The sequence below is a fragment of the Sapajus apella genome, unplaced genomic scaffold (genome assembly GCF_009761245.1).
Source record: "Sapajus apella isolate SASKATOON/1434 unplaced genomic scaffold, GSC_monkey_1.0 scaffold159, whole genome shotgun sequence".
Classification (NCBI taxonomy): domain Eukaryota; kingdom Metazoa; phylum Chordata; class Mammalia; order Primates; family Cebidae; genus Sapajus; species Sapajus apella.
The window spans coordinates 614,190-641,854 of NW_022437099.1; the positions used below are offsets into that span (position 1 = coordinate 614,190).

The window sequence follows — 27,665 nt, forward strand, 5'->3', positions numbered from 1 at the left end:
CTTTGGGAGGCTGAGGCGGGAGGATCACTCAAGGCCGGTGTTTGAGGGCAGCCTGGGCAACATAGCGAGACTTTGTTTCTCCTGAAATTTTTTAAAAATAGGAAAATTAGCTGGGCATAGTGGTGCACGCCTATAGTCCCAGCTACTCAGGAGGCTGAGGCGGGAGGATCACTTGAGCCCAGGAGTTTGACACTGTGGTCAGCCATGATTGTGCTCCAGCACTCTAGACTGGGCAAAGAGTGAGACCCTGCCTCTACAGAAACAAAAGAGATTGATGTAGTGGCTGAATGTCTTGTGGACTAGGGAGGCTTCCATCAGGGAGGGCATAGTTGTGTGGAGGTGATGCCAAGAATAAGAGAGTGGGTATAAAAATAGAAAACAGGCCAGGCGTGGTGGCTGACGCCTATAATCTTAGCACTTTGGGAGGCCAAGGTGGGCGAATTGCGAGGTCAGGAATTCGAGACCAGCCTGGCCAACATGGTAAAACCTTGTCTCTACTAAAAATACAAAAATTAGCTGGGCTTGATGGCATTTGCCTCTTATCCCAGCTACTTGGGAGGCTGAGGCAGGAGAATCACCTGAACCCGGGAGCGGAGGTTGCAGTTGAGCCAAGATTGCACCATTGCACTCCAACCAGGGCGACAGAGCGAGACTCCATCTCCAAAAAAAAAAAAAAAAAAAAGGGACAGATAAATTCCAGAGACCAGAGACATTCAGAAGAAAACAGTGATAGGACTTGGAGACACAGAAATATAAGAGGAAGAGAGGAATAAAAACATAGCAGTGAAAGTTTCTAGCCACAGGCTAGAAAAATAGTAGAAATATTGACACAAATTAGAAACTTTCTCAAGATTGAATAAAGTACTAAATTTTTGCTGTAGTTCTTTGTCAGAGTGGGTGAAACCACAAGTAGTATTTTTATTTTTTGAGGTGGAGTTTTGCTCTGTCACCCAGGCTGGATTGCAGTGGCCCAATCTTGGCTCACTGCAACCTCCACCTCCTGGATTTAAGCAGTTCTCCGCTTCAGCCTCCCAAGTAGCTGGGATTAAAGGTGCCCGCCACCACGCCTGGCTAACTTTTTGCATTTTTTTAGTAGAGACGGGGTTTCACCATCTTGATCAGGCTAATCTTGAACTCCTGACTTTGTGATCCACCTGCCTCGGCCTCCCAAACTTCTGGGATTACAGGCATGAGCCACCGGAGCCACCGCACCTGGTTTTTGTTTGTTTGTTTGTTTTTTAGGTAGTCTCACTCTGTCACCCAGGTTAGAGTGCAGTGGTGCAATCTTGGCTCACTGCAACCTCCACCTCTTTGGTTCAAGCAATTTTCCTACCTCAGTCTCCCGAGTAGCTGGGATTACAGGTGCATGCCATCATACCTGGCTCATTTTTTTGTATTTTTAGCAGAGACGGGTTTCACCATGTTGGCCAGGCTGGTCTGGAACTCCTGGCCTCAAGTTATCCACCTGCCTCAGCCTCCCAAAGTTCTGGGATTACAGGCATGAGCCACCATGGCTGGCCTCAAGTCATATTTTTGTAAGCCTATCTTTTGGCAGGTAAAAGAAGCTCGTGTTACTAACGGAATGTACCTCTTGTTAGCAAAACACTTCCTTTCCATGTATTCAAATGCTTCATGAACATTATGTAATTTGCTTTGACCATATCCCTAACATTAGGAAAACTATGGGATGTGATTAGGAAATTATGGGATGTAAGAGGCATGATTTGGCTAAGGTAGAGGGCTGCTTCGTCTTGGAACCGTAGAAACCATGCATTGGTCCACACTGAAATGTAAACTCAGTTTTTTAGAAATGTGTCTTTTGTTAGTTGCTATATTCTTGAAACCTCACTTGTACATTGGTACATAAATGTGTTTTTAAAAAATAATAAATTAAATAGGATGGGATTTTATGCTGTTGAATAAACTACCTTTTATTCATGTATCTCTGGAATGGACAAAGAATTCCATGTCCGGATCACAAAGCTATTTTTGTAGGAGAAATAAGTATCATTAACTTAGCCACATTAAGAATGACCCTAAATGATCCTTATAGAGAATTAAAATGAAGTTTTTCTTTCTTTCTTTCCTTTCTTCCTTCTCTCTCTCTTTCTTTTCTCTTTCTTTTCTTTTCTCTCTTTCTTTCTTTCCTTTCTTTCCTTTCCTTTCTTTCCTTTCTATCTTTCTCTCTCTCTCTCTCTCTCTTTTCTTTCTTTTTTTTTCTTTTTTCTTTTTTTTTTTTTTGACAGGGTCTCACCCTGTCACCCAGGCTGGAATGCAGTGGTGTAGTCATAGCTCACTACAGTCTTGACCTCCCCAGGCCCAGGTGAGCCTCCCATCTCAGCCTCCCAAGTAGATGGAACTACAGGCCTGGCTAATTTTTGCATTTTTTGTAGAGATGGGATCTTTCCATGTTGCCCAGGCTGGTCTCGAACTCCTGGGCTCAAGCAATCCTGCCTGCCTCAGTCTTCCAAAGTGCTAGGATTACAGTCATGAGCCACTGCATCCGGACAAAGCAAAATTTTCTTTGTGTTAACACTGCTGAGACCTTTCCTCACTTTATGATGTAACCAAATTCCACTGGAATGAGTCTTAAACTCAAACATTGTGAGTATGCACAAAGAATAATATTTGTGAATTATGTGACCAGGATTTTTCTATTCAGAAGCAATCTAGCACCAGCACCTCCAAAATCCAGGGCCCAGAATTGGTGGCTAATATTTGAGACTGCATAGGGAAGTAGGGAGGAATCGGAGTTTCACAAGGCTAGAGTTTTGCAAGGGGAAGCCACTGGAGAATTTTAAAAGGAAGACAGACAGGTTGGGTATGGTGGCTCACACCTGTAATCCCAGCACATTGGGAGGCCAAGGCGGGTGGATCATGAGATGAGGAGTTCCAGACCAGCCTGGCCAGCATGGTGAAACCCCGTGTCTACTAAAAACACAAAAATTAGCCAGGCATGGTGATGCACGCCTGTAGTCCCAGCTACTCGGGAGGCTGAGGAAGGAGAATTGCTTGAACCTGGCAGGTGGAGGTGCAGTGAGCCAAGATGGAGCCACTGCACTCTAGCCTGGGTGACAGAGCGAGACACCATCTCAAAAAAAAAAGGAAGACAGACATGAGATGTAAGTCTTAAAATGATCACTTCATCATAGCTTATGTTGGGAGCTTGGACAAGGGTGGAGATGCTAAGAATGTGATATATTTGAGATTGAGAGGAAAAGGACATGTAATCTCCCTTGTGCCTTCCATGGGGGCTGCTAAGGTCTCTGAACTGACCCATCCTGGGAGAGGACAGGTTTCTAGTCAGACTGGAAGAACTTCAGTTTTGGACACTAGTTTTCTATGAGAGTTGTTGAGGTATTACAAGCTTTGGGAAAGAAAAGGAAAATTGAAGCAAACAGAACGTTACAGGGCCACGTGAAGAGAGCTCAAATAGGTGGTGATTTCAAATTAATGTGAGAAAACTAATAGCTCCTCTATATCCAAATAACAATGAGAAAATGCAACAAAAGGAATGATTCCATCCAAATAGAAATGTGCAAGACTTTTATGAAATACTTTAAAATCTTGGCCGGGTGCAGTAGCTCACACCTCCCAGCACTTTGGGAAGTTGAGGCTGGTGGATCGCTTTAACCCAGGAGTTTCAGACCAGCCTGGGCAACATACTGAGACTCTGTCTCTACAAAAAAATTAAAAAAAATTATCCAAGTGTGCTGGTGTATATGTGTGGTCCCAGCTCCTCAAGAGGCTGAGGTGGGAGGCTCACCTGAGCCTGGGAAGTTTGAGGCTGCAGTGAGCTGTGATCACACCACTGCACTCCAGCCTGGGTGACAGAGACCCTGTTTCAGAAAAACAAAAACTAACTCACTTGAGGGCATCGAAAAACTTAACAAAGGGATCAACGTGCTACATTCAAGAATGAGAATACTCAGTATTGTAAGCAGGTAAAAAAAAATTCCCTTATGAAGTCATTTTTTAAAAACTTGCTCAAAATGATTCTAAATGTTAATGGGAAAAAGAAGCACATGAGACTAGCCAGGCAAATGCTGAACAAACAGTAATGATGAGTTTTTGGGCTGTGGATTTTTTATTTTACATATTTCCACATTTTTAAGTATGTATTACTTTTGTAATTAGAGTAACAAGAAATGGAGCATCAGCAGGAGGTGTAATTAATAGTGATCTATCCACTAAAAAGACTGAGGTGGAAAGGAAGGACATAAAGATTACATTACTCTGAAGAAGAAATATTAACTATGTGGAAATAAGATCAAGGATATTGATTATCAGGGAATACTATGGACAAGTGTATGCCAACAATTTGATAACTTAGGTGAAATCAACAAATGTCAACAAAGACACAAACTACCAAGGCTGAAGAAGAAATGGAAAAGTCTGAATAGACCTAATGAGATCAACAAACTTCTGGAAATTCACAAACTGCCCAGGGATGATTGAAGAAGAAATGGAAAAATCTGAATAGATCTATAGAAAGTAAAGAGATTGCATTAGTAATTTAATACACTTCTCACAAAGAAAATGAAAAGCCCAGGTGTAGATGCTGTCACTGGTGAATTCTACCAAACATTAAAGAAAAATTAATACCAATTCTTCACAAATTCTTCAAAAACAAAACCAACACAAAAAGACGAGGAGGAGGAGGGAATGTTTCCCCGTTCATTCTATGAGGCCAGTATCACTCTGATACCAAAACTGGATAGCCTATGAAGGAAAAGAAAATACAAACCAGTATCCCTTTGGAATATAGATGTAAATTTCCTCAACAAAATACTAGCAAACTGAGTATAGCAATATATCAAAAGGATCGTGTACCATGACCAAGTGGTATTAATCTCACAATGCGGGGTTGGTTTAACATCTGAAAATCAATTAATGTCATGCACCGTATCAATAGACAAAGGTCGAACACCAAAGGAGCATCTCAACACATGTAGAAAAAGCGTTTTACAAAATCTAACACCATTTTGTGATGTCAAGTAATCCTCCCGCCTTGGCCTCCTAAAGTGCTGGGATTACAGGCATAGGCCACTGCACCTGGCCTGGGGATGGCATTTCTTTTTGGGATGACAAAAATGTTCTAAAATTGATTGTAATGATAGTTGTTCAACCATGAGTATTCTAAAAACCACTGTATTACACACTTCAAATGGACGAATTGTGTGGTATATAAATTATATCTTGGTTGGGCATGGCGGCTCATGCCTGTAATCCCAGCACTCTGGGAGGCGGAGGCGGGAGGATTGCTTGAGGCCAGGAGCTTGGGACCAGTCTGAGCAACATAGAGCCAGTCTCTTTAAAAAAAAAAAAAAAAAAAAAAAATTAGCTGGGTGTGGTGGTGTGCCTGTAGTTCCAGTGACTTGAGAGGCTGGGGCTGGAGGATCTGTGGAACCCAAGGGTTGGGGGCTACAGTGAGCTACGATTGTGCCACTGCACTCCAGCCTGGGGTGATGGAGTGAGACCCTGTCTCAATAACTAACTAACTAACTTGGCCGGGCTTGGTGACTCACGCCTATAATCCCCGCACTTTGGGAGGCTGATATGGGCGGATCACCTGAGGTCAGGAGTTCAACACCAGCCTGGCCAACGTGCTGTAACCCTGTCTCTACTAAAAATACAAAAGCCGGGCGAGGTGGCTCAAGCCTGTAATCCCAGCACTTTGGGAGGCCGAGGCGGGTGGATCACGAGGTCAAGAGATCGAGACCATCCTGGTCAACATGGTGGAACCCCGTCTCTACCAAAAATACAAAACATTAGCTGGGCATGGTGGCGCGTGCCTGTAGTCCCAGCTACTCAGGAGGCTGAGGCAGGAGAATTGCCTGAACCCAGGAGGCGGAGGTTGCGGTGAGCCGAGATTGTGCCATTGCACTCCAGCCTGGGTAACAAGAGCGAAACTCCATCTCAAAAAAATAAAAATACAAAAAAAAAATTAGCCAGGCATGGTGGTGGGCACCTGTAATATCAGCCACTCTGGAGGCTGAGGCAGGAGAATTGCTTGAATCCAGGAAGTGGAGGTTGCAGTGAGCCGAGATCGCACCATTGCACTCCAGCCTGGGCAACAAAAGTGAAACTCAAAAAAGAAGAAAAAAAAAAAAAAAGTATATATATATCTAGTTAAAGCTGTTATATAAAAACGAAGTGAAACTTGGCAGAACAATATCTATTATGTGAATACATTTTTATAAAATACAAGTTCTTAAAAAAACATAATATTCTTAAAATTGAGCAGAATTTGTGAAGCAATGCAGAAGAGGAAAGTAACTCAGTGTTTTCTCCCTGCCAGTCACTTTTACTGTGTAGCAAGCAGGTCTGGTGACAAACTGTCTTAACAGTAATTGGTACTACCTCATTACTCATTAATAAAGTAATAAGAGCCTTAATTGCATTCTTTCTGTACATCAACACTGTGCTAAGTTCTTTGTTTTGGAGACAGAGCTTTGCTCTGTCGCCCGTGCTGGAGTGCAATGGCCCCATCTCCACTCACTACCACCTTTGCCTCCCAGGTTCAAGTGATTCTCCTGCCTCAGCCTCCCGAGTAGCTGAGATTACAGGCATACACCACCACGCCCAGCTAATTTTTATATTTTAGTAGAGATGGGGTTTATTCCTGTTGGCCAGGCTGGTCTCAAACTCCTGACCTCAAGTGGTCCGCCCACCTCTGCCTCCCAAAGTGCTGGGATTACAGGTGTGAACCACCCCGCCCAGTCTGTGCTAGGTTCTTAACATGCATTTTATTATTTTTTGTTCACACCACCCTGATGATGGCCCCATATTTTTTTTTACCACCTTCCTCCTGCTTACTGTTTTCCAACATATCAAAGTTTACATTTACAAAATCGTATTATTTATTGGAATACAAAAAATGCATAGCTTCTTCTATTGTTAGCAGTACCTATAAGGATAAATACTTCGGGTATTTATTTGAATTGGTTTTTATGTGATTGTATGCAGTATAAGAATATTGGTAGGCCGGGTGCAGTGGCTTATACCTGTAAACCCAGCACTCTGAGAGAACAAGGAGGGAGGATCGCTTGAGGCCAGGATTTCAAGACTAGCCTGGGCAACATAGTGAGACCCTATCTCTAAAAAAAAAAAAAAAAAAAAAAAAAAAAATTAGCCAGGTGTGGTGGTATGTGCCTGTAATTCTAGCTGCTGGGGAGGCTGAGGCAAGAGGATTACTTGAACCCAGCAGTTTGAGGCTGCAGTGAGCTATGATCATGCCACTGTACTCCAGCCTGTGTCACAGAACGAGATCCTGTCTCTTAAAAAATAAAAAAGTATATTGCTAAATCCATCTGAATGTGTTTTAAGCTTTTTAGTTTAAAGCATTTTGTATTTGTTATAGTTGATCTTCAGTTTGAGGAGAAAACACTTTTTTGATGGTTGTCCATTTTTTTGTTTAATGTTGATACCAGATTTGAAAGTCAAATCTTTAGCAAAGATAATTGTATAGTCTTTTGTTCTGGTGTAAACATAGATGAGCTATTATGGAAATCTCCTAAATGCTAACCTGAGCAATTATTCTTTGTTTTTAGTATTATGTGCCAAGAACCTTGCAAAGAAAGACTTCTTTAGTAAGTAAACACTTTTTTTTCTCTCTTGTAACGTTACGCATGTATTTCTGAAATTTTAAAATTTAAAAAAAGATAAGGTGTATTCTCTTAAAAGTTTTAGCAGAAATCCATGGTTTGTCAAACTTGATTTCCCAATTAACTACAACCTGGGGGTTCCTTAGCTGAAAGACACCGAGCTTATAAATCATACCCAAAAACCTTTTATTTCCCATTCTGGCCATACCCTATTTTCTCTGCCTCTCTACCAATTATAATATTGCTTTCTGCTGAATGATGTATTCTCAGCTCTAATACAAATGATATTTTTCTATGAAACAGCTAAATTTGCATAAAATTGTTAATCACATTTTATACATTAAATCACATTTACAACACCCTGTAATTAAAGGAATTGTCCAAATAGAGACTCCTTTTCTAAGGGAAGGAATCACTCCTTAAGAAAGTCAGTTACTATCTGGTAAGTGCCAGCAGCAATTAATTTGTCACACAGAACATCTTTCAGTTCCTAAGTGGTATTATTCATGCTTTAAAGATGAAGAAACTTGGGCTCAAAGGCTTTATCCAGGTAGTGAGGAAACTCCTGAGTGGTGGCTGGTGTCCAGCTCTGTCTCTGACACCTGTATACTTTGCCACTTGTCTGATCTAATAAACCCGTCTGATCAGTCTCTAGCATTAGGGACTTACCAAATTAAGACCTGGTGCATACTTACTTCCATAGATAACAGAGGTAAGAGCAGTAAACAAGATTTCCGGGCATTAATAATTTTTAGAAAGTCTAAATACAATTACTTTCAGACACTTCCCTCCACTTAGCCTCACTTAATAGAAATTTGAATGTAAGCCTATTTTTTTTAGTCACTTTCTTTTCTGTCCTCTAAAAATCCGAGTATGGAGGCATACTAGGTTGTCTCTCTTAGAAAGCTCAATAGAAATCACTTATTTTGCTGATTGAAATTATCCTGAAATTAGAGAAGAAAATGCACACAGGTAATCTTTACCAGATGAGATGATCCTGAAGCTCCCTTTAGCCTGAAAGACTGTTCTGTGTCACATGTATGAATCTGAGGTCTCATCTAGGTGTGGGTCTCCTCTCTCCTCTAGGGCTCCCTGATCCGTTTGCAAAGATTGTCGTGGATGGGTCTGGGCAGTGCCACTCAACCGACACTGTGAAAAACACATTGGACCCAAAGTGGAACCAGCACTATGATTTGTGAGTTGAATGTTCTGGAAGCTACATGGGGAGTGGCAAGAAAGCAGGTGTCTAGCTTTTATGAGAGACAACATTTAAGAAAAAAAAAAGACTTTTATTAATAACAAAAGCAGATGGCCAAATGAACGCATACGTTGCCTAACTGTAGAATTCATGCACTTGGAAGTTCTTGCATTCAGCACATTTTTCTTTTTCTTTTTTCTTTTTTTTTTTTGAGATGAAGTCTCACTCTGTCACTCAGGCTGGAGTGCAGTGGCACGATCTTGGCTCACCACAACTGCCGCCTCCTGGATATAAGTGATTCTCCTACTTCAGCCTCCAAAGTAGCTGGGATTACAGACATATGCCACCATGCCCAATTAATTTTTGTATTTTTTTAGTAGAGACAGGGTTTCAGCATGTTGGCCAGGCTGGTCTTGAATTCCTGACCTCAAGTGATCTGCCCATTTTGGTCTCCCAAAGTGTTGGGATTATAGGCTGAGCCACCGTGCCGGACGGCCTTTGATAATTTCATAGATTTTTATTGCTTGGTTTTATACCTGTGATCCTCAAACTTTTCAGCATCCTGGCCATTTTAGCAGGAGAAAAGGCTGTATAGTTTGTGAACTCTACATGCTACTATTTTTCAGCAAAACCCTAAACCTAGTTGTAGTTTCTACTTAAAATGCATTATTATGACCGTATGTTTCTGTTGACTTTGGAAATTTTTGCCTTTTTTTAGTACACATATATTTTCTGCAACAGAAAATATGGTTTTATTTTATCAAAGCCATCAGACAATTTCTTGTATTCATTCAAAAACTGGCTTGCACTTTGAAAACCACTACTTTATTTAATTTTTAATTTAATTTTTTTTTTGAAACAGAGTCTCACTCTGTTGCCCAGGCTGGAGTGCAGTGGTGCAATCTCAGGTCATTGCAACTTCCTCCTCCTGGGTTCAAGTGATTCTTGTGCCTCAGCTTCCTGAGTAGCTGGGATTACAAGTGCCCACCACCACACCTGGCTAATTTTTGTAGTTTTAGCAGAGACAGGGTTTTACCATGTTGGCCAGGCTGATTGCGATCTCCTGACCTCCGGTGACCTGCCTGCTTCAGCCTCCCAGAGCGCTGGGATTACAGGTGTGACAGCGCTCCTGGCCGTGAAGATCACTATTTTATATGCTCCCATGTTTTCACGTCCCTAAGATATTTTCATCAAAGTAATCCTGAAAGCTTATTGTCTTTTAATTGACACAAATTATACTGTTATTTGGGTGGGGTTTTTAAGAGTTAGATTCTAAAATTCAGTTTCAGTGACACTGAGGCTCTGTAAGTGGCTGTCAGTTATTGTCCTGAAAGTTCCTCTCTCTCCATGATTGGCTTGCAGTGACAGTAATTGGAGGTTTAATGTCTTAGTGTCCTCTTGTGTACTTGGAATGGATCCATAGCTTTGTAAGTGGTCCCTTGCTGCAAACCAGTATTCTATATTAAACCTAATTGGTGAGAATTTATGAATCATGTTACTGTCCTGTGCAACTATTAAAATACAGCAAATTTGCTGGGTGCAGTGGCTCACACCTGTAATCCCGGCACTTTGGGAGGCTGAGGCAGGCGGATCACCTGAGATCAGGAGGTTGAGACCAGCCTGGCCAACATGGTGAAACCCCATCTCAACTAAAAATACAAAAATTAGTCAGGTGCGGTGATATACACCTGTAGTCCCAGCTTCTTGGGTGGCTGAGGCAGGAGAATCATTTGAACTTAGGAGGCAGAGGTTTCAGTGAGCTGAGATGGTGCAACTGCACCCCAGACTGGGGGCAACTGAGCGGGACTTCATCCACCCCAAAAAAAAGAAAGAAAGAAAAAAAAGAAATACAATTAAAAATGAGTTTTGTACTTTCTTTCCAGATATGTTGGGAAAACAGATTCAATAACCATTAGTGTGTGGAACCACAAGAAAATTCACAAGAAACAGGGAGCTGGCTTCCTGGGCTGCGTGCGGCTGCTCTCCAACGCCATCAGCAGATTAAAAGACACCGGATGTAAGAATCAAACGCTTTCCTGCCTCTTAATGCAACTGAAGAAAGCTTAGGAGGCATCATTTTTTTGGTTTTGATCGCTGAATACTGATCCTGCCTTCCTCCCTAGTTCATGTTCCTTGGGTTAAGTTTCGAATTATTCGTTTACAGACCAGCGTTTGGATCTATGCAAACTAAACCCCTCAGATACGGATGCAGTTCGTGGCCAGATAGTGGGTAAGAACTTTCTTGTCTGTGTAAAGAGATGCTTTTCCAGAACTTTCTTTCAACCCTTCATCGCCGAGAACTCACGGGCCTTTGACAGGCCTCAAAGGACAGACCACATACAGGGCTTTCTCTTCATCTTCAACACTAGGAAGTTTTGTCTTATTTAGTATTTAGTTTTTAGTGTTTATTATTTTATCTAATTCCCTTCTCCTGGCTTTTTTCTTTTTTTTTGAGATTGAGTGCAGTGGTGAGATCTTGGCTCTCTGCAGCCTCCTCCTCTGCAGTTCAAGTGATTCTCCTGCCTCAGCCTCCCGAGTCCCTGGGACCTCAGGCTCCCGTCACCACTCCCAGCACATTTTTGTATTTTCAGTAGAGATGGAGTTTCACCATGTTCGCCAGGTCTCTATCTCCTGACCTCAAGTGATCCGCCTGCCTCGGCCTCCCAAACTGCTAGGATTACAGGCATGAGCCGCTGTACCTGGCCCCCTTCTCCTGGCTTTTAAAGTTGAGTTAAAATGACTTGTGTACAGAGAGATTTAGGGTTAGAGTTTTAAATGTCATTTTAATCATTACAGTAATGGACAGTACGTTTGTGACTGTACTACACAAGGGTAGATAATAAGAATGGTGGCCACACATATGGGAGTTGGGAAATTCTTTCTTCTGGAAGCTCCATCATATGAGTAAAGAGCAAAGAGTTGTGAAGAATTCCATGTGATATGATTGGTACAGTCAGGGGATTGCATTATTTAGAATGAAAAATTAAAATGTGCTAATGTTACAAAGTGTTGGCTAGAGGCAGTCTATTGGAAGTGATTTAGCTGTTTAATAGCTCATCCTATTATCCACCCATTTGTTTCAGTATTTTAGGGTAACTCAAATATTGACTTGTAAGCACTCACTACATGGATCAAAGAAAACAGTCTCTCTGCAGCACACTGGAGTGATGGTAACTCCAAATCTTTTAGGTATTGTCCTATGTAGACTAAACCCAAGATAAATGAATACTACAGGCATACACCCTGAAATCTGCCATAATGTAAAAGTTCTCACCTAATGCTTTCCCGTGTGGAATTTCTTTTTTTCTTTTCTAAATGGACTCTTGCTCTATCACCTAGTCTGGAGGGCAGTGGTGTGATCTCAGCTCACTGCAACCTCCGCCTCCTGGGTTCAAACAATTCTCCTGCCTCAGCCTCCTGAGTAGCTGGGATTACAGGTGCCTGCCACCACACCTTGCCAATGTTTTGTATTTTTAGTAGAGATGGGGTTTTGCCATGTTGGCCAGGCTGGTCTAGAACTCCCGACCTCAGGCGATCTACCCTCCTTGGCCCCGCAAAGTGCTGGAATTACAGGCGTGATCCGCTGTGCCCACCCTCTCTGTGTCTTTATTAAACTTGTCAGAATATTCTTAAGAAATAAAAACTGGGCTCAGTGGTATGTGCCTGTAGTCTTAGCTACTCTGAGGCCAAGGGTGGGCAACACAGTGAGGCTTAATCCCCTTCCAAAAAAACTTATTTTTTTTTTTTTTTTTGAGACGGAGTTTCGCTCTTGTTACCCAGGCTGGAGTGCAATGGTGAGATCTCGGCTCACCGCAACCTCCGTCTCCTGGGTTCAGGCAATTCTCCTGCCTCAGCCTCCTGAGCATCTGGGACTACAGGCACGCACCACCATGCCCAGCTAATTTTTTGTATTTTTAGTAGAGACGGGGTTTCACCATGTTGACCAGGATGGTCTCGATCTCTTGACCTCGTGATCCACCCGCCTCGGCCTCCCACAGTGCTGGGATTACAGGCTTGAGCCACCGCGCCCGGCCAAAAAACTTATTTTTTAACTTTTTTTAATTTAAAAAACTTCTTTGGAGACAGAATCTCGCTCTGTCACCCCAGCTGCAGTTCAGTGGTGTAATTTTAGCTCACTGCAACCTCCGCCTCCTGAGTTCAAGCGATTTTCTTGCCTCAGCCTCCCGAGTAGCTAGGACTACAAGCGCATGCTACCTTGCTTGGCTAATCTTCGTATTTTTAGTAGAGACGGGGTTTTGCCATGTTGCCCAGGCTGATCTCAAACTCCTAGGCTCAGGTGATCCACCTGTCTCAGCCTTTCAAAGTGCTGGGATTACAGGCATCAGCCCCCATGCCCACCCCAAAGAAAGTCTTAAAAAATAAATCTTGGCCAGGTGCAGTGACTCACATCTGTAATCCCAGCACTTTGGGAGGCTAAGGCAGGCGGATCACCTGAAGTTGGGAGTTTGAGACCAGCCTGACCAACATGGAGAAACCCCATCTCTGCTGAAAATACAAAATTAGCTGGGTGTGGTGGTGCATGCCTGTATTCCCAGCTATTCCAGAGGCTGAGGCAGGTGAATCGCTTGAACCTGGGAGGCAGAGGTTGCAGTGAGCTAAGATCATGCCACTGCACTCCAGCCTGGGCAACAAGCAAAACTCCATCTCATCAATCAATCAATCAATCAATCATCAATCTTCTTAAAAATAACTTAGAGGGACTGAGTATCGCATTGTTATTTTTATGTAGACCAGGAGGAACTTAGGACCCTTTTCTATGCCACGTTTATAAGAAATATTCCAGCTAGCATGAGCTACCGGAGTAAAATGCTTCGTATGTGAAAGCATAGGATATGTGTGTGTGTACATACATATATGCCTCGTTTTTTTCGGATATTGTACATAAATTCTAAATGAGCCATGACTCACTGTATTATCATTATGTAAACCCCGCTGGGTTTTAACACACGTCGTTCTTTTCCGTTTTAGTCAGTTTACAGACACGAGACAGAATCGGCACTGGCGGCTCGGTGGTGGACTGCAGAGGCCTGCTAGAAAATGAAGGGTACGTATAACCACAGTGAGAGGTGGGCCGAGTTCTCTGCTGTCTTAACCTCTCGGCCTCTGTGAAAGTGTCCTTCCCTCCTTAAGTCACTCTGGGGAGTGCTTGAGATGCGTAAAGGATGTTGGGATAAAACTCTGAACAGTTTACTTGTCTATAAAAGAAGCTGTAAAAACAACTGGGGTTGTGCCTGAAAGACCCAGAATCCAATTAAAGTGGCTCCCATGGGCCAAAGATGGGTGAGTCTGAGCATCAGTAAGAATTATAACTGCCTGGAATCCTAGCACTTTGGGAGGCCAAGGTGGGCCGAGACTTTGGTCTTGAGTTTGAGACCAGCCTGGGCAACATAGCGAGACTTTGTCGCTACCAAAAAATAAAAAGATAAATTAGCCAGGCATGGTGGCATGCACCTGTAATCCCAGCTCCTAGGGAAGCTGAGGTGGGAGGATTGCTTTTGAGTCCAGGAGTTTGAAGTTGCAGTGAGCCCTGATCGCACCATTGCACTCCACCCTGGGCGACACAGCATGACCCCGGCTCAAAGGAAAGAAAAGAATTGTAACTGCAATGAATTGGAACATATCAAATATATTAAAAATCCTTGGGTTCACATTGACGGGGTTCACAATGACAGGGAAAAAAACTCAACACGCTGAAAAAGAAGACAAACCGGTGAACTCTGGTCACTGTCAGTTGCAGCCCCCCATGAATTTTCAGACCGGGCCAACAGTAATTAATCATCACTAACGACAACACGAAAGAGATGATCCGACATGAACACACCTCTTGGAAATACAGGCGACTGGGAATGTGTCTCACGGCCACAAGGGAATGTGATCAACAAACATCCAGAATGGGGTCCTCTATGGGCCAGAACACCCAGTGTCTTCAACAAATAGACTGCAAGAAAAGGAAAGGAGGGGAGAACCTAGCATCAATTCATACTAAAAGAAACTTGAGACAGCTACAAATGCAAAGTGTGGACTTTGAATCCTGATTTACGAGACAGTTGGAGAAATCTGAACACTGGTGTTTGATTTTTTTTTTTTTTTTGAGGCAGTGTTTTGCTTTGTCACCCAGGCCGGAGTGCAGTGGCGTGATCTCAGCTCACTGCAACTTCCGCCTCGCAGGTTCAAGCGATTCTCCCCTCTCAGCCTCCCGAGTAGCTGGGATTACAGGCACGCGCCACCACACCCAGCTAATGTTTGTATTTTTAGTAGAGACAAGGTTTCACCATGTTGGCCAGGATGGTCTCGATCTCTTGACCTCATGTTCTGCCCACCTTGGCCTCCCAAAGTAGTGGGATTACAGGCGCGAGCCACCGCACCTGGCCTGTTTTTTTAAAAAATTGATGAACATTTTTTAGTCGTGATCATGGAAAAAGTCCTTGTCTTTTAGAGGCATAACGTAGACCCTTTTAGAGGCTGAAATATTTAAGGATGAAGTCATAAAATGGGGTTGGTGAGGAGGGATTGGAAAAGTGGACATTGGATGATGGTTAGCTGGGAGGGGTGGATACGGGGGGTTCACTGTGCTGGTCTCTTAATTTTATGTACATATTTGAAATTTGTCAGTCTAAGGTTTTATAAAAGTATTTGCTTATAAGGGACAGTAGCCTACTAAGGTAAATTGTCTTCAAAATTGCTCAGGGGGTGAAGATTGAAATTTAAAAACTACCTAAAGTCATTTTGGTATTTTATGTAACCAGGAGTTCCATTATAGAGTAAAATAACAAGGAAAATGGAGTATTTAGATGTGATTTATTTTGTTTTTGAGATGGAGTCTTGCTCTGTTGCCCAGGCTGGAGTGCAGTGGCACAATCTTAGCTTACTGCAACTTCTGCCTCCTGGGTTCAAGCGATTCTCATGCGTCAGCCTCCTGAGTAGCTGGGACCACAGGCATGTGTCACCATGCCCAGCGAATTTTTGTATTTTTAGTAAAGATGGAGTTTGACCAGGCTGGTCTTGAACTCCTGACCTCCAAGTGATCTGCCTGCCTCAGCCTCTCAAAGTGTTGGGATTACAGGCTTGAGCCACCGCACTGGTCTGGATGTGATTTTAAATCAAGAAAAATGAAATTTCATTCCACAAATTCTTCACAGTGTAAAGTTGGTTTCTTCCATTCATTCCAGTCTCCCCTATGGTGAAATTGTACAGTTGGCCTTGGTGACACTCTGGCCACCTGTTCCTCTTGGAAGAGTCTGTCTTTCTGTTTGAGTGGCCCATGATGAATTTTTACGAAACCAGGCCATTGGAACACTCGAAATTGTTAAAGGAATATATGTGAGGGCGTCCCCTAGGACACTAGCGCCAAGGCACTGGTCTTACGACTCCTCCATGGTGTCACCATGCCTACCTGCTCTCGTCCCTTTCAGAACGGTGTATGAAGACTCGGGGCCTGGGAGGCCGCTCAGCTGCTTCATGGAGGAGCCAGCCCCTTACACAGATGGCACCGGTGCTGCTGCTGGAGGAGGGAACTGCAGGTTCGTGGAGTCCCCAAGTCAAGATCAAAGACTTCAGGCACAGCGACTTCGAAACCCTGATGTGCGAGGTTCACTGCAGACGCCCCAGAACCGACCACACGGCCACCAGTCCCCGGAACTGCCTGAAGGCTACGGTGAGAGAATGTACCCTGGTATGGCCAGTAACATCTGCCCTGTTTCCAACAGCTTGACTTTGTTTTTAAGACAACGTCCTGCTCTGTCACCCATGCTGGAGTGCAGCGGCATGATCATGGCTCACTGCAGCCTTGACCTCCCTGGCTCAAGCGATCCTCCCGAGTAGCTGGCATTAAAAGCAGGCACCATCATGCCTGGCTAATTTTTGTGTTTTTTTTTGTAGAGAATGGGTCTCACCATGTTGCCCAGGCTGGTCTCTAACTCCGGGGCTTAGTGATCTGCTTGCCTCATTCACGCAAGTGCTGGGATTATAGGTGTGAGCCACCACGCCTGGCCTCTAACCCTTTCGAGTAGCCTGTTTGTGTATAAATGCTGATGCTCGCATGGCTATGCCATTTGATAACTGTGGCAGTGTAAAGACAGAACTGGAAGCAAATGGTGCGAGATTTAGCTAATGATGAATTTTCAGCAATTGCTCCAAATATTCCAGTTTTGAAATCATGTGAAAATCTTAGGCAAGGGAAAACCAAAGCAAACCAAGATAACATGTAGGCAAGATGAGGGTCCCTGTAGTGCTCTGGGAAGGAGGGCATGGGGTAAGACTGAGAAGGGATTATTTTGCCGCCTCAGAGACAAGAACTGGAATAAGAGAGGGAGTGCTGTCTAGATTTAGATAGTACCAGAAGTGAGGGCACAGCGAGTGGGTTGGTGGCAAACCCTCCCTGGAATTGAACTTGTCTAATTTGGATCCCTAATTTCTCGTGCAGAACAAAGAACGACAGTCCAGGGCCAGGTTTACTTTTTGCACACACAGACTGGAGTTAGCACGTGGCACGACCCCAGGATACCAAGGTAAGCTTCTGAAAGGCACACCCTCCAAGCTGTCTTTCCAGCAGTTGACTTGAAAAGCCAATACCCTTCCAGATGTGTTGCTCTTGTTTTAAACTAAAAATATGATGAATGAGACGATACTGATGTCTGGGATTTGCTTCCGATAAGCTGGGTGGGGGGAGAGTGGACAGGGGTATGTGTGAAATAAGGTTGGCCATGAGTCATTGTTGACCTTTGAAACAAGGTTGACCATGATCACTGTTGAAGTTGGTTTCACAGTGATTCATTATGGTCTCTCTCATTTTTGATATGCTTAAAATTTTCCATAAGTCAAGGAAATATAAAGACTCTGTTACCCTTTCTCTCTTCTACATTACTGTCCCCGTGCCTCAGTCCCTCGGGGACCATTCCTGGGGGAGATGAAGCTTTTCTATACGAATTCCTTCTACAAGGCCATACATCTGAACCCAGGTTAGAGAGAACCCCCCACCCCATAACAGAGTTAAGTTTCTTTTTTTCTTTGCTTTGCTTTTTTTTCCCTTTTAGAATAGCATTACTACCAAATATGATTTTTAGTAATGCTTATTTCCTTTTTATTTATAATCTGTTTCATCTGAGAGTAAACTTCCTGTCTTTGATTTTTCAAGTCTGTGTTCAATTTATGATTCAGTTACTCTAATGAGAATGGAAATATATTACCTGCAAATGAATGAGGTATCTCTTTAGTACCCACTGTTAGAAATGGCAGGCTTTGTGTTAATTAGAAACACATCTTGGTCAGTAAATCTGCACTCCCATCTGACTGTAGATTGTGTTGAAATTATTAATCAAGAGAATAATTAATCATTCTTAGAATGGAAAATACTTGTTTAACAAAAACCCCATTTGACCATGAGAATGCCTTATCCTGGTGCAACTGTTTAGAATCATGAGTTTCTGGATGCATGTTCCTGTATTTTCCTTAGCCCTGAAAATCTTGGTGCTGTCTGGGAGCTTTTCAATGAAGAAACTTTTCTGGCCTTGAGCATTTAATTACACTTGTGAATTCAGATAGCTTTCCAGCAGCACTAAGATACTCCCTACTATTTGGGCCTTCTTTCATATAAGAAATTATATTTGCTGGGGAGCCCCTGTTCCTTATCATGGTTATAAGCTCTGAAAGTTCCTTTTTGTTTGTTTTGTTTTTTTGGAGATGGAGTTTTGCTCTTGTCACACAGGCTGGAGTGTAATGGTGTGATCTCAGCTCACTGCAACGTCCGCCTCCCTGGTTCAAGTAATTCTCCTGCCTTAGCCTCCCAAGTAGCTGGGATTACAGGCACCCACCATAACACCAGGCTAATTTTTGTATTATGAGTAGAGATGGGGTTTCACCATGTTGGCCAGGCTGGTCTCGAACTCTTGACTTCAGGTGATCAACCTGCCTCGGACTCCCAGAGTGCCTCAAAGTTCCATTTTTAATCTCTCAGATGTTGCTGCTCTTTGCAGCAGAAAGGTCTGGGCTGAGTAGAGGTTTGGTGTAAGTAGCACCACGAAGGTCCATCTCAGCAGAGTTGGGACAGACACCTTGATAAGGAACCTCTGTGGCTTCTGTGGCTAACTTTTGATCTCATTCCTTTGTACTCAGTTGGACCAACCTCTCTGTATCTTCCCTTTTGGTAGAGACCTTAACAGTGTGAATTGTGATGAACTTGGACCACTGCCACCAGGCTGGGAAGTCAGAAGTACAGTTTCTGGGAGGATATATTTTGTAGATCATAATAACCGAACAACCCAGTTTACAGACCCAAGATTACACCACATCATGAAGTAAGACTTAAAAATTTTTTTTGCTGACCTCTTTCATTGAGAATTGAATCTTTTCTTGGGTTGATATTTTTCTGAATTTATCTATTGCCTTGCTGGTTGGATAATAAGCGTGGTCAAAATGACGTTAAACATTTGGTGGATAATTGCATATTTTAAACTGTTAAATTAGCTGTGAAGAGCACTGAAGCCATATGTTGCTGCTACCCTTTTCTTACTTGCAGCCTAAATAAAATTTATCGAGATGACAGCGTTAGGCAGCTTCATGAAGGAAGCTTCCTGATGCAGCACTTTAGACACCCGTGGCCCTTAGGTTGAGAAGTAGAGAAATGTGATATCCCCCTAGTGCCTGCACAGTGGGTAACTGGATAACTTGGAACTGGGAATTATCTTGGATCCCATATTTAGTATTCCAGTCCTGTTGTGTTCTCAGAGCCAAATATCCCACATAGCTTTTTTTTTTTTTTTTTTTGAGATAGAATCCTGCTCTGTTGCCCAGGCTGGAGTGCAATGGCGCGATCTTGGCTCACTACAACCTCCGCTTCCTAGGTTCAAATGATTCTCCTGCCTCAGCCTCCTGAGTAGCTGGGATTACAGGCGCCCGCCACCACGGCCAGATGATTTTTGTATTTTTAGTAGAGATGGGGTTTTGCCATGTTGGCCAGGCTGGTCTTGAGTTCCTGACTTTAGGTGATCCGCCTGCCTCGGCCTCCCAAAGTGCTGGGATTACAGGCGTGAGCCACCACGTCCAGCCCCCACATAGCTCTTGTAACCAACAGCTGTGTCTCAGTGGCAAAACTTGAACAGGACAAATGCCACTTTGTCACTGTACTAATCCTAGTCCTTTTACTGAAATTTTTCTCTCAATGAGAAGGTGTAGAAATCTCTTGGTGGTAAAAATGAGGGCTGGTTCTCATTAGATTTCACTCGAGCTGTCTGCTCTTGTGCCTATCATTAGATTTCATTTGAGCTCTCTGTTAGCTCCTTTAACATTTTTTCCCATCATCTCCATTTCATTCTAACTGCCAGGGTGCATCTGACAGAGCACTGGTCCATCTCATGTGTGCGTAATAGATGCATGATAAATGACAGCAGTTTCCATTTTTATTTGTAGAAGTCATGTGTGAGATAAGTGGTTGCTTGGAATTGGGGTACCTCTTTTTTTTTTTGGAGACGGAGTCTGGCTCTGTCGCCCAGGCTAGAGGATAGTGGCGTGATCTTGGCCCTATGCAACCTCCGCCTCTTGGGTTCAAGCAATTCTCATGCCTCAGCTTCCCAAATAGCTGGGATTATAGGTGCCCGCCACCACACCTGGCAGATTTCTTACATTTTTAGTAGAGACACAGTTTTGCCATGTTGGCCAGGCTGGTCTTGAATGCCTGACTTCAGGTGATCCTCCCTCCTCGGCCTCCCCAGGTGGTGGGATTATAGGTGTAAGCTACCATGCCAGGCCTGGGGTGCCTCCTTTACTGTACTGTAGACCTATATTTGGGCTACTGTGGCCATCAGCAACTTTGACACAGCTAGCAAGGTACATGGTTATGTCATCAGGGAAGCAAATTCTGCCTGAAGTTGCATGCAGCAAGCTCTCTCCTCCAACCCTGTCGCGTATGTGGGTGCTTGCAGCTTTCTGGGCTGGGGCTTTGGAGTGACTTTCTGTGTCTCTTCTTCTCAAGTCACCAGTGCCAACTCAAGGAGCCCAGCCAGCCGCTGCCACTGCCCAGCGAGGGCTCTGTGGAGGACGAGGAGCTTCCTGCCCAGAGATATGAAAGAGATCTAGTCCAGAAGCTGAAGGTCCTGAGACACGAACTGTCCCTTCAGCAGCCCCAAGCTGGTCATTGCCGCATCGAAGTGTCCAGAGAAGAAATCTTCGAGGTAGAGAGTTCAGGGCCACTGCCCAGACCCTGTTCAGAAACAAAGAAGGCGATTTAGAAAAAGGAATTGCAGATGCCTTTGTTTCAAAGGGGCTGCTTTCAGTGAACTGCCTTGTGGCTGATGTCTGCATTTCAGGGAGCCCTTCTTTCTATTTGGTACTTCAGGTATTGATTTGATTACTGAGGGAAATGGAGAGTTTGTCAGGACCACAGCCTGTGTAGAGGGAGGGAACGTTATTTATTTCCTCTTATGGTAAAAATGGAGAAACTCTAAATAGTTTCACCTCTAGGGGAAAATCTAGAGGTATATACAGAAACTTGAAAACATTTAAAAATAATGGGAACTGCCTTGTCTACATTATGTGAGTGAAATATTCCGGCAATCTGCACTCTCCCCAGAGCCAGGCAGCCTCCCTCCTGTGTCCTTGTGTAGGGATGTCATCTGAGGGCCGTCCTTCTCAGGGCTGGGGGCCGTCCTGCTTTTCCTATGGAAATTGGCAAGGAGCAGGTAGTTCTTGGGACAGGCTCTGTCCCTTACACAGCTTCCTGCAGGAAGGGCCCTAAACAGACTAGGACCTTTTCCCAAGACAGCCGACCATACAGGAAAATCTCCATGGCATTTGGACCATTTCCTGCCCTCCTCTGTGGAGACACTGTCAGAAATGATCACAGGAGACTGAGCACAGATTCTCCCTGGGTGACAGCTGCTGCGGGAGCACCAGGGGCGAGAGAGCCGAGTGCCTTCCCCACCGTGAGGTGTGGCCTGGGTGTTGGATGGGCAGCTTGGCCACAGCACCCTGCCCTGTCTGCTGCACGTCTGCCCTTGTTGCAGGGCTAGAAAAGTGCTGAAGTTTTGACTTTACTACCAGATCGTTTCCTCTTTCTTGCCAGAGTTTGATTTTTTTTTTTTTTTTTGAGATGGAGTCTCACTCTGTTGCCTAGGCTGGAGTGCAATCTCAGTTTACTGCAACCTCCACCTCCCAGGTGCAAGTGAGTCTCCTGCTTCAGCCTCCCAAGTAGCAGGGATTACAGGCGTGTACCACCACACCCCGACATTTTTTTTGTGTTTTTAGTAGAGACAGGGTTTCACCATCTTGGCCAGGCTAGTCTTGAACTCCTGACCTCAAGTGATCCTCCCACCTTGGCCTCCCAAAGTACTGGGATTATAGGCTTGAGCCAACGCGTTGACTGGGTTGCTGGAGTTTGAATTTCGTTAAATTTAAAGCTGAAAAATTCTTCAGTGCCTTGTCACTGAATGTATCTACAAACATGCAGCAGCCTCTACTTAAAGTGCTGAGTCCGGGGAAATAGGCTGATCACGTGTTCTGTGCAGTGCTTAAGCCACCTTATGTCTTACTTAAAAACTTAAAATCTTTTTTGCTTTTTGACTCAGTGGGAAGTCAAATGTGATTTTTCATTTTAGATATAAAACCAGGTCAGAACTCTCTTAGCATTCAGACTTCCCAATGTCTTGATTTTGTTTGCAATGCCTAAGTTGTTTATAGTTTGCACTGATATTAATTGATACAGAGAAAAATCAACTCTAGTGAGATCTGTCTAAGTCCTTGGTGATTCACTGAAAACAGACACGTGTTTCCCTTCAGGTTAGCGTTTCCTGGCATTGTTTGTTTTGTTGCTGTCTCAAAGGGAGAAACTGAGAAAAAAGATGATGGAATAGACTAGATGCCAAAGAAACATTCTAATTAGGAGCCAGATAAAGCTTGAATTGGAATGAATGCTTACCCTTAACCAGGCTCCATTATCAATAACCTTTTATAACTTTAAGAATAAGAACCATTCTTCTCTCTGAAACTGTAATTTTGATGTTCAGGAGTCTTACCGCCAGATAATGAAGATGAGACCGAAAGATTTGAAAAAACGGCTCATGGTGAAATTCCGTGGGGAAGAAGGTTTGGATTACGGTGGAGTGGCGAGGTGAGTTGCTAATTCATTCACCTTCTCTGCTGTGTGGATTTCAGCATAGTTGTAACAGTTTTTTCAAGAGAAGTCACTTGCCCTTCTCTAGTGCTCATCACCAAGCACTCCTGGGCAGGGCCGATGTATCCTTGGAGCAGTCAGGCCATCATGCGCTGGCTTCAGCTACCCTGCTGAGAATAAGAATTCCTCAGAGCATGCTCGTGCCAGCCTCTTGCCATAACCCACCAGAATAGCCATGATCGTCACCACTGACTGACTTCTTGTAAAGCTAGAATTAAACTTTTAAACTCACTCTCTTCATCTGAAACATAAGGGACATGTTCCTGAATTGGCACAGGGGGCAGCCTTGCTCTCCTCTCCACAGGGATTGCATCTGTGCGTGTAAATTGCATTTGTGTCAAAGGAATTTTGTAAAATAAAATGTTGAAATTTTAGTCAAAATAATTCAAGAAAATGATATAAAAAACAGAATAGAATGATGAAAAGCTGCTATTTCATGTCCTGCCTCTTTTCACCTTCAAGACAATTATGGGTGGGTTTTTTTGTCTTTTTTTTTTTTTTTTTTTTATGAGACAGGGTATTGCTCTGTCGCCTAGGCTAGAGCACAGTGGCACAATCATAGCTCACTGCAGCCTCGACCTCGTAGGCTCAAGCAAGCCTCCCACCTCAGCCTACCAAGTAGCTGGAACTACACGTATGCACCACCATGCCTGGCTACTTTTTTAAAAGTTTTTTGTAGAGATGAGGCCTCACTGTGTTGCCCAGGCTGGTCTCAAACTCCTGGACTCAAGCCATCCTCCCATCTGGGCCTCCCAAAGTGCTGAATTTCAGGTATGAATCACTGTGCTTGGTTGAGACAACTGCTTCTTAACTCTTTTAGCTGTTTGAATAGGTATCTTGTTATTTCCTGATTTAATGATTTATGGGCATATATATATAAGATAGACTGAATCTAATTATTCTCATGTTCAATTTAGTAATATCAATCTTTTTAGTTCTTCCATCATTTGTAACTTTATGTCCTGTGCTTTCACATTTATTTTTTGATTTGTCAACTGGAGACATTATCTTTGGACCTCTCATTTGCATAAGAACAGGATATTCATACTTGTAACTTTCTCTTCAGCATTCTTTCTGCCTCTTAAATTCTGTCATCTGTAACATTACTTTTATATTGTCAAGGTTGAAGATTTACATTCTCTTCTGTAACCAAAATTTGGTCAGTCTCCTATGCTTGTCTACCAATTATTTGTAAATGGATGAAAGTTTATATTGTTTATATTATGAATGTAAATATTGTCCATTAAGGAGTTAAATAGTATTCTAGAATTTATTTAATTTTTTGGAGCAAATTCTAATTTTTCCAATAATTTCTCCTTCCTATTTTTTTTTGGAGACGAAGTCTCACTCTGTGGCCTAGGCTGGAGTTCATTGGCCAGATCTCACCTCACTGCCACGATCTCAGCTCACTGCCACCTCCACCTCCCAGGTTCAAGTGATTCTCGTGCCCCAGTCCCGAGTAGCTGGGACTACAGGTGCAAGTCACCATGTCCAGCTAATTTTTGTATTTTTAGTAGATATGGGGTTTCACCATGTTGGCCAGGCTGGTCTTGAACTCCTGACCTCAGGTGATCCTCCCACCTCAGCTTCCCAAAGTCTTCTTCCCTCCCCAGTAGCTTTCATTGTCTGCGTTGCTCCTGGAACTTCAAAGTCCTCCAGGACAGTTACACATCATACCTTCTGACAGCCCCCTTGTGTTTCCCTTGAGGCTTCTGTGCAGCCTGATGACGAGTCTCTCGCTCCTCTGTGCTGCAGTCATCGTGAGATTTCACTGCTTCCCTGGGTTAGGGCCATTGTCCTGGGTGTCCCATAGCTTTCCTTTTCTTGGTGCCCTCCCTTGTCATGCTGTGACCACTGCATGGGTGTGTGGTGTGATGTTTCTCGTCTGCATCTTCCAAGAGACTCATAAACTGCATGCAGTCAGGAACCCTGTCTTGTTCACAGCTGATCCCCAGTTCCTAGAACAGCACCTAACACACAGCAAAGACTTACCTCTGTAAATATGTACCAAATGAAGGAATTTTACTTTTTGTTAATTTATTTGCACATTTCCTTTCTTTGGTTGTTCTGAAATGCCTGTGACGTAGCCATCAGACTCCCTGGTTTGGTTTGGTAGGAGTTACACCCTTTCTGTGTTTTCCTTAGTCGTCCAGTCTTCTGCGTAGATGGTCTTTGTGACGTCCCCTTGAACGGCATGATGCTGGAGTAGAAAGAGTTGAGAATCCCTGCTTTGCCACCTCCAGCTTGGTCTTGCAGTGTTATTTCACCCACTGGAGTCTTCCTCCCGTCTAAACGGGATCATGCCTATCTCAGAGAGGGTGGAGAGAAGTCAGTTGCATGTGGATTACACATGTGCAGGTGTGGATTCATTATCTGATCTGGGAGAGCCAGGCTACACTCATTTCCCCAGTATTTAGTCCACAGCCCCTCCTGTAGCCGCCCTCTTTTTGCCTGTTAGTTATTGCTTCCCTTACCACTTCCAGAACAGAGCTGATTGTATCTTTACGTCGTCCATGGCTCGGTCAGACTGTTTGCTTGTATTGTAATCACTTCCTGTCTAGACGATTGCAGGTCTTTGTCTTTTTCAAAAAAGGTTCTTCTCAAATCCAAACTCCAAACTTTGGGATGAATGAAAATCCAGCAGTGTTGCTTTGTAGTAAAGAGACTTTATAGGATTCAGAGTCTCATCTCTTCAGGCAGTTCCTTTCTGTTCTTCTGAGTGCAATACAGAACTATGTCCATTTAATATTTTTTGTGTATTCTCACAATTTTCTTGGACAGATTATCTGCATTTGTGCTTATCCTCCCCTGTTCTCTCTCATTCTGTCTGAGAAGTCCAAATAAAATTTGGAGCTGCTATCTTAATGTGATCCATTGAAAAGGCGTTTTGAGTAGAATGAATAAAAGATTGTTTGTGTATCTGCCACAGGTGTTTGTCTAAGGGTTCCCCTGCTAGCTGGGCTTATCGCAACCTGAGTGTAGCCACTGAATCATACAACCTCTATTTAAAATGCTTTCTTTTTCTTTTTTTGCTTAACTCTTTTCAACTTTGGAGTTTTAAAAAAATAACAAAATGATGCAAATATTAAAAAAATAATAACTCGGGCCTGGCGTGATGGCTTATGCCTGTAATCCCAGCACTCTGGGAGGCCACGGTGGGTGGATCATTTGAGGTCAGGAGTTTGAGACCACCCTGGCCAACATGGTGAAACCCCGTCTCTACTAAAAATACAGAAGTTAGCCAGGCCTGGTGGCACGCGCCTGTGCCTGGAAGGCAGAGGTTGCAGTGAGCCGACATCGCGCCACTGCACTCCAAACCTGGTGACAGAGTGAGACTCTGTCTCAGAAAAAAAAACAAACTGTAGAAATTTTAGCACATATAAAATGAATGTTTGTTGTTTTTTCCTAGGGAATGGCTTTATTTGCTGTGCCATGAAATGCTGAATCCATATTATGGGCTCTTCCAGTATTCTACAGACAATATTTACATGTTGCAAATAAATCCAGATTCTTCAATCAACCCTGTAAGTATGAATGAACAAAGGGGGAACTGAGTTGGAGAATTTTTGAGATGGATTTTCAGTTTCATTCTCCATTCTTGGTTTATTCATTGTAGACTTAATCGAGGGCAGTGGTAAGCAAAACATGGAAAGGTAAAGTGAAAACTGGATTAAGATGGATTTCGATCCTGTATTTTCAGAGATTGTGATCACTGGGCATGTTGTATTGAAGGAGATGAAGGGCGAGATTAAGCTGTTCATATACTCAGGACACTTCATGGTCACTGAGGGAACTCTGGTGTGATGACTGTATTTGTTCATGGTGACATTCTAAGGAGTGGGTTCCAAAGTCCAGCCTCCTCCCAGTCACAACTGGAATCTTTCCAGAACTGGCTTTTTAAGCCACAAATGCCACCCTTAGCGTGCTTGTTTTACAGATGAGGAAGTCAGCGTGGTGTTTGCACACTCCGCCCAAGGGTGGGCCGCTAGCCAGGGGCAGACTCCTCCTCTGGCAGCACGGCCTTCACCAGTGTCCTGCTCAGGCCACTGAGGTGAAGTTGAGACAGGCTCCCCTGTGCATTCAAATGTGGAAGAACCTTTTGCCAACATGGAAGCAGAGTTTTCACTCATTTTCTGAGATGAACACAATTCAAACCTGAAAGCAGAGGCGTAGGTTCCTGAGTTAAAAACCAGACAGCTCTGGTTCTAGAATTTTTGTTTGTTTGTTTGAGGCGTAGTCTTGCTCTGTTGATCAGGCCGGAGTGCAGTGACATGATCTCTGCTCACTGCAACCTCCGCCTCCCAGGTTCAAGCGATTCTCCCGCCTCAGCCTCCCGAGTAGCTTGGATTACAGACTTGTGCCACTGTACCCAGCTAGTTTTTGTATTTTTAGTAGAGATTGGGCTTCACCATGTTCGCCAGGCTGGTTTCGACCTCCTGATCTCAGGTAATCTGCCCGCCTCAGCCTCCCAAAGTGCTGGGATTACAGGCATGGGCAACCACGCCCAGCCTAGAATTGTTTATTTTACTTGGCTTATTCATACATATTTTCCTGTGGTCTTTTTGGTCCCCCTTCTTAGAATTTCTTCCCTCCCTCATTCCTTTCATTCTGGATCAAGGGAGGGGTGGTAGAAGAAGAAGGGGGCTTGCCCTTGTCTTTCTCGTGCAGTGGGAGGGAA

General features: G+C 43.6%; 1 protein-coding gene and 1 long non-coding RNA gene across 9 annotated transcripts in view; one reads left to right on the forward strand and one right to left on the reverse strand.

Moving 5' to 3' along the window:
* SMURF1 (SMAD specific E3 ubiquitin protein ligase 1) overlaps positions 1 to 27,665 on the forward strand; it is a 120,131-nt gene that overhangs the window by 79,149 nt on the left and 13,317 nt on the right. For 2 of the 8 annotated variants that reach the window (XM_032266554.1, XM_032266556.1), the window contains exons 2-13: positions 7,554 to 7,592; positions 8,694 to 8,802; positions 10,689 to 10,822; positions 10,970 to 11,035; positions 13,795 to 13,870; positions 16,239 to 16,480; positions 17,249 to 17,333; positions 17,706 to 17,783; positions 18,972 to 19,118; positions 20,792 to 20,990; positions 22,821 to 22,924; positions 26,397 to 26,511. In XM_032266554.1, the coding sequence (XP_032122445.1) occupies positions 7,554 to 7,592; positions 8,694 to 8,802; positions 10,689 to 10,822; positions 10,970 to 11,035; positions 13,795 to 13,870; positions 16,239 to 16,480; positions 17,249 to 17,333; positions 17,706 to 17,783; positions 18,972 to 19,118; positions 20,792 to 20,990; positions 22,821 to 22,924; positions 26,397 to 26,511 (1,394 nt within the window). Of the gene's footprint in view, positions 1 to 7,290; positions 7,593 to 8,693; positions 8,803 to 10,688; positions 10,823 to 10,969; positions 11,036 to 13,794; positions 13,871 to 16,238; positions 16,481 to 17,248; positions 17,334 to 17,705; positions 17,784 to 18,971; positions 19,119 to 20,791; positions 20,991 to 22,820; positions 22,925 to 26,396; positions 26,512 to 27,665 lie in introns of those variants that run through there. The other 6 variants (XM_032266560.1, XM_032266558.1, XM_032266555.1 and 3 more) reach the window with 5 other exon arrangements.
* On the reverse strand, positions 20,443 to 26,083 carry LOC116541989. The gene is made up of 3 exons (XR_004265027.1): positions 24,980 to 26,083; positions 22,830 to 23,097; positions 20,443 to 21,019 (listed from the first exon to the last, which is right to left on the reverse strand). It is a non-coding gene; the product is annotated as an uncharacterized LOC116541989 (long non-coding RNA).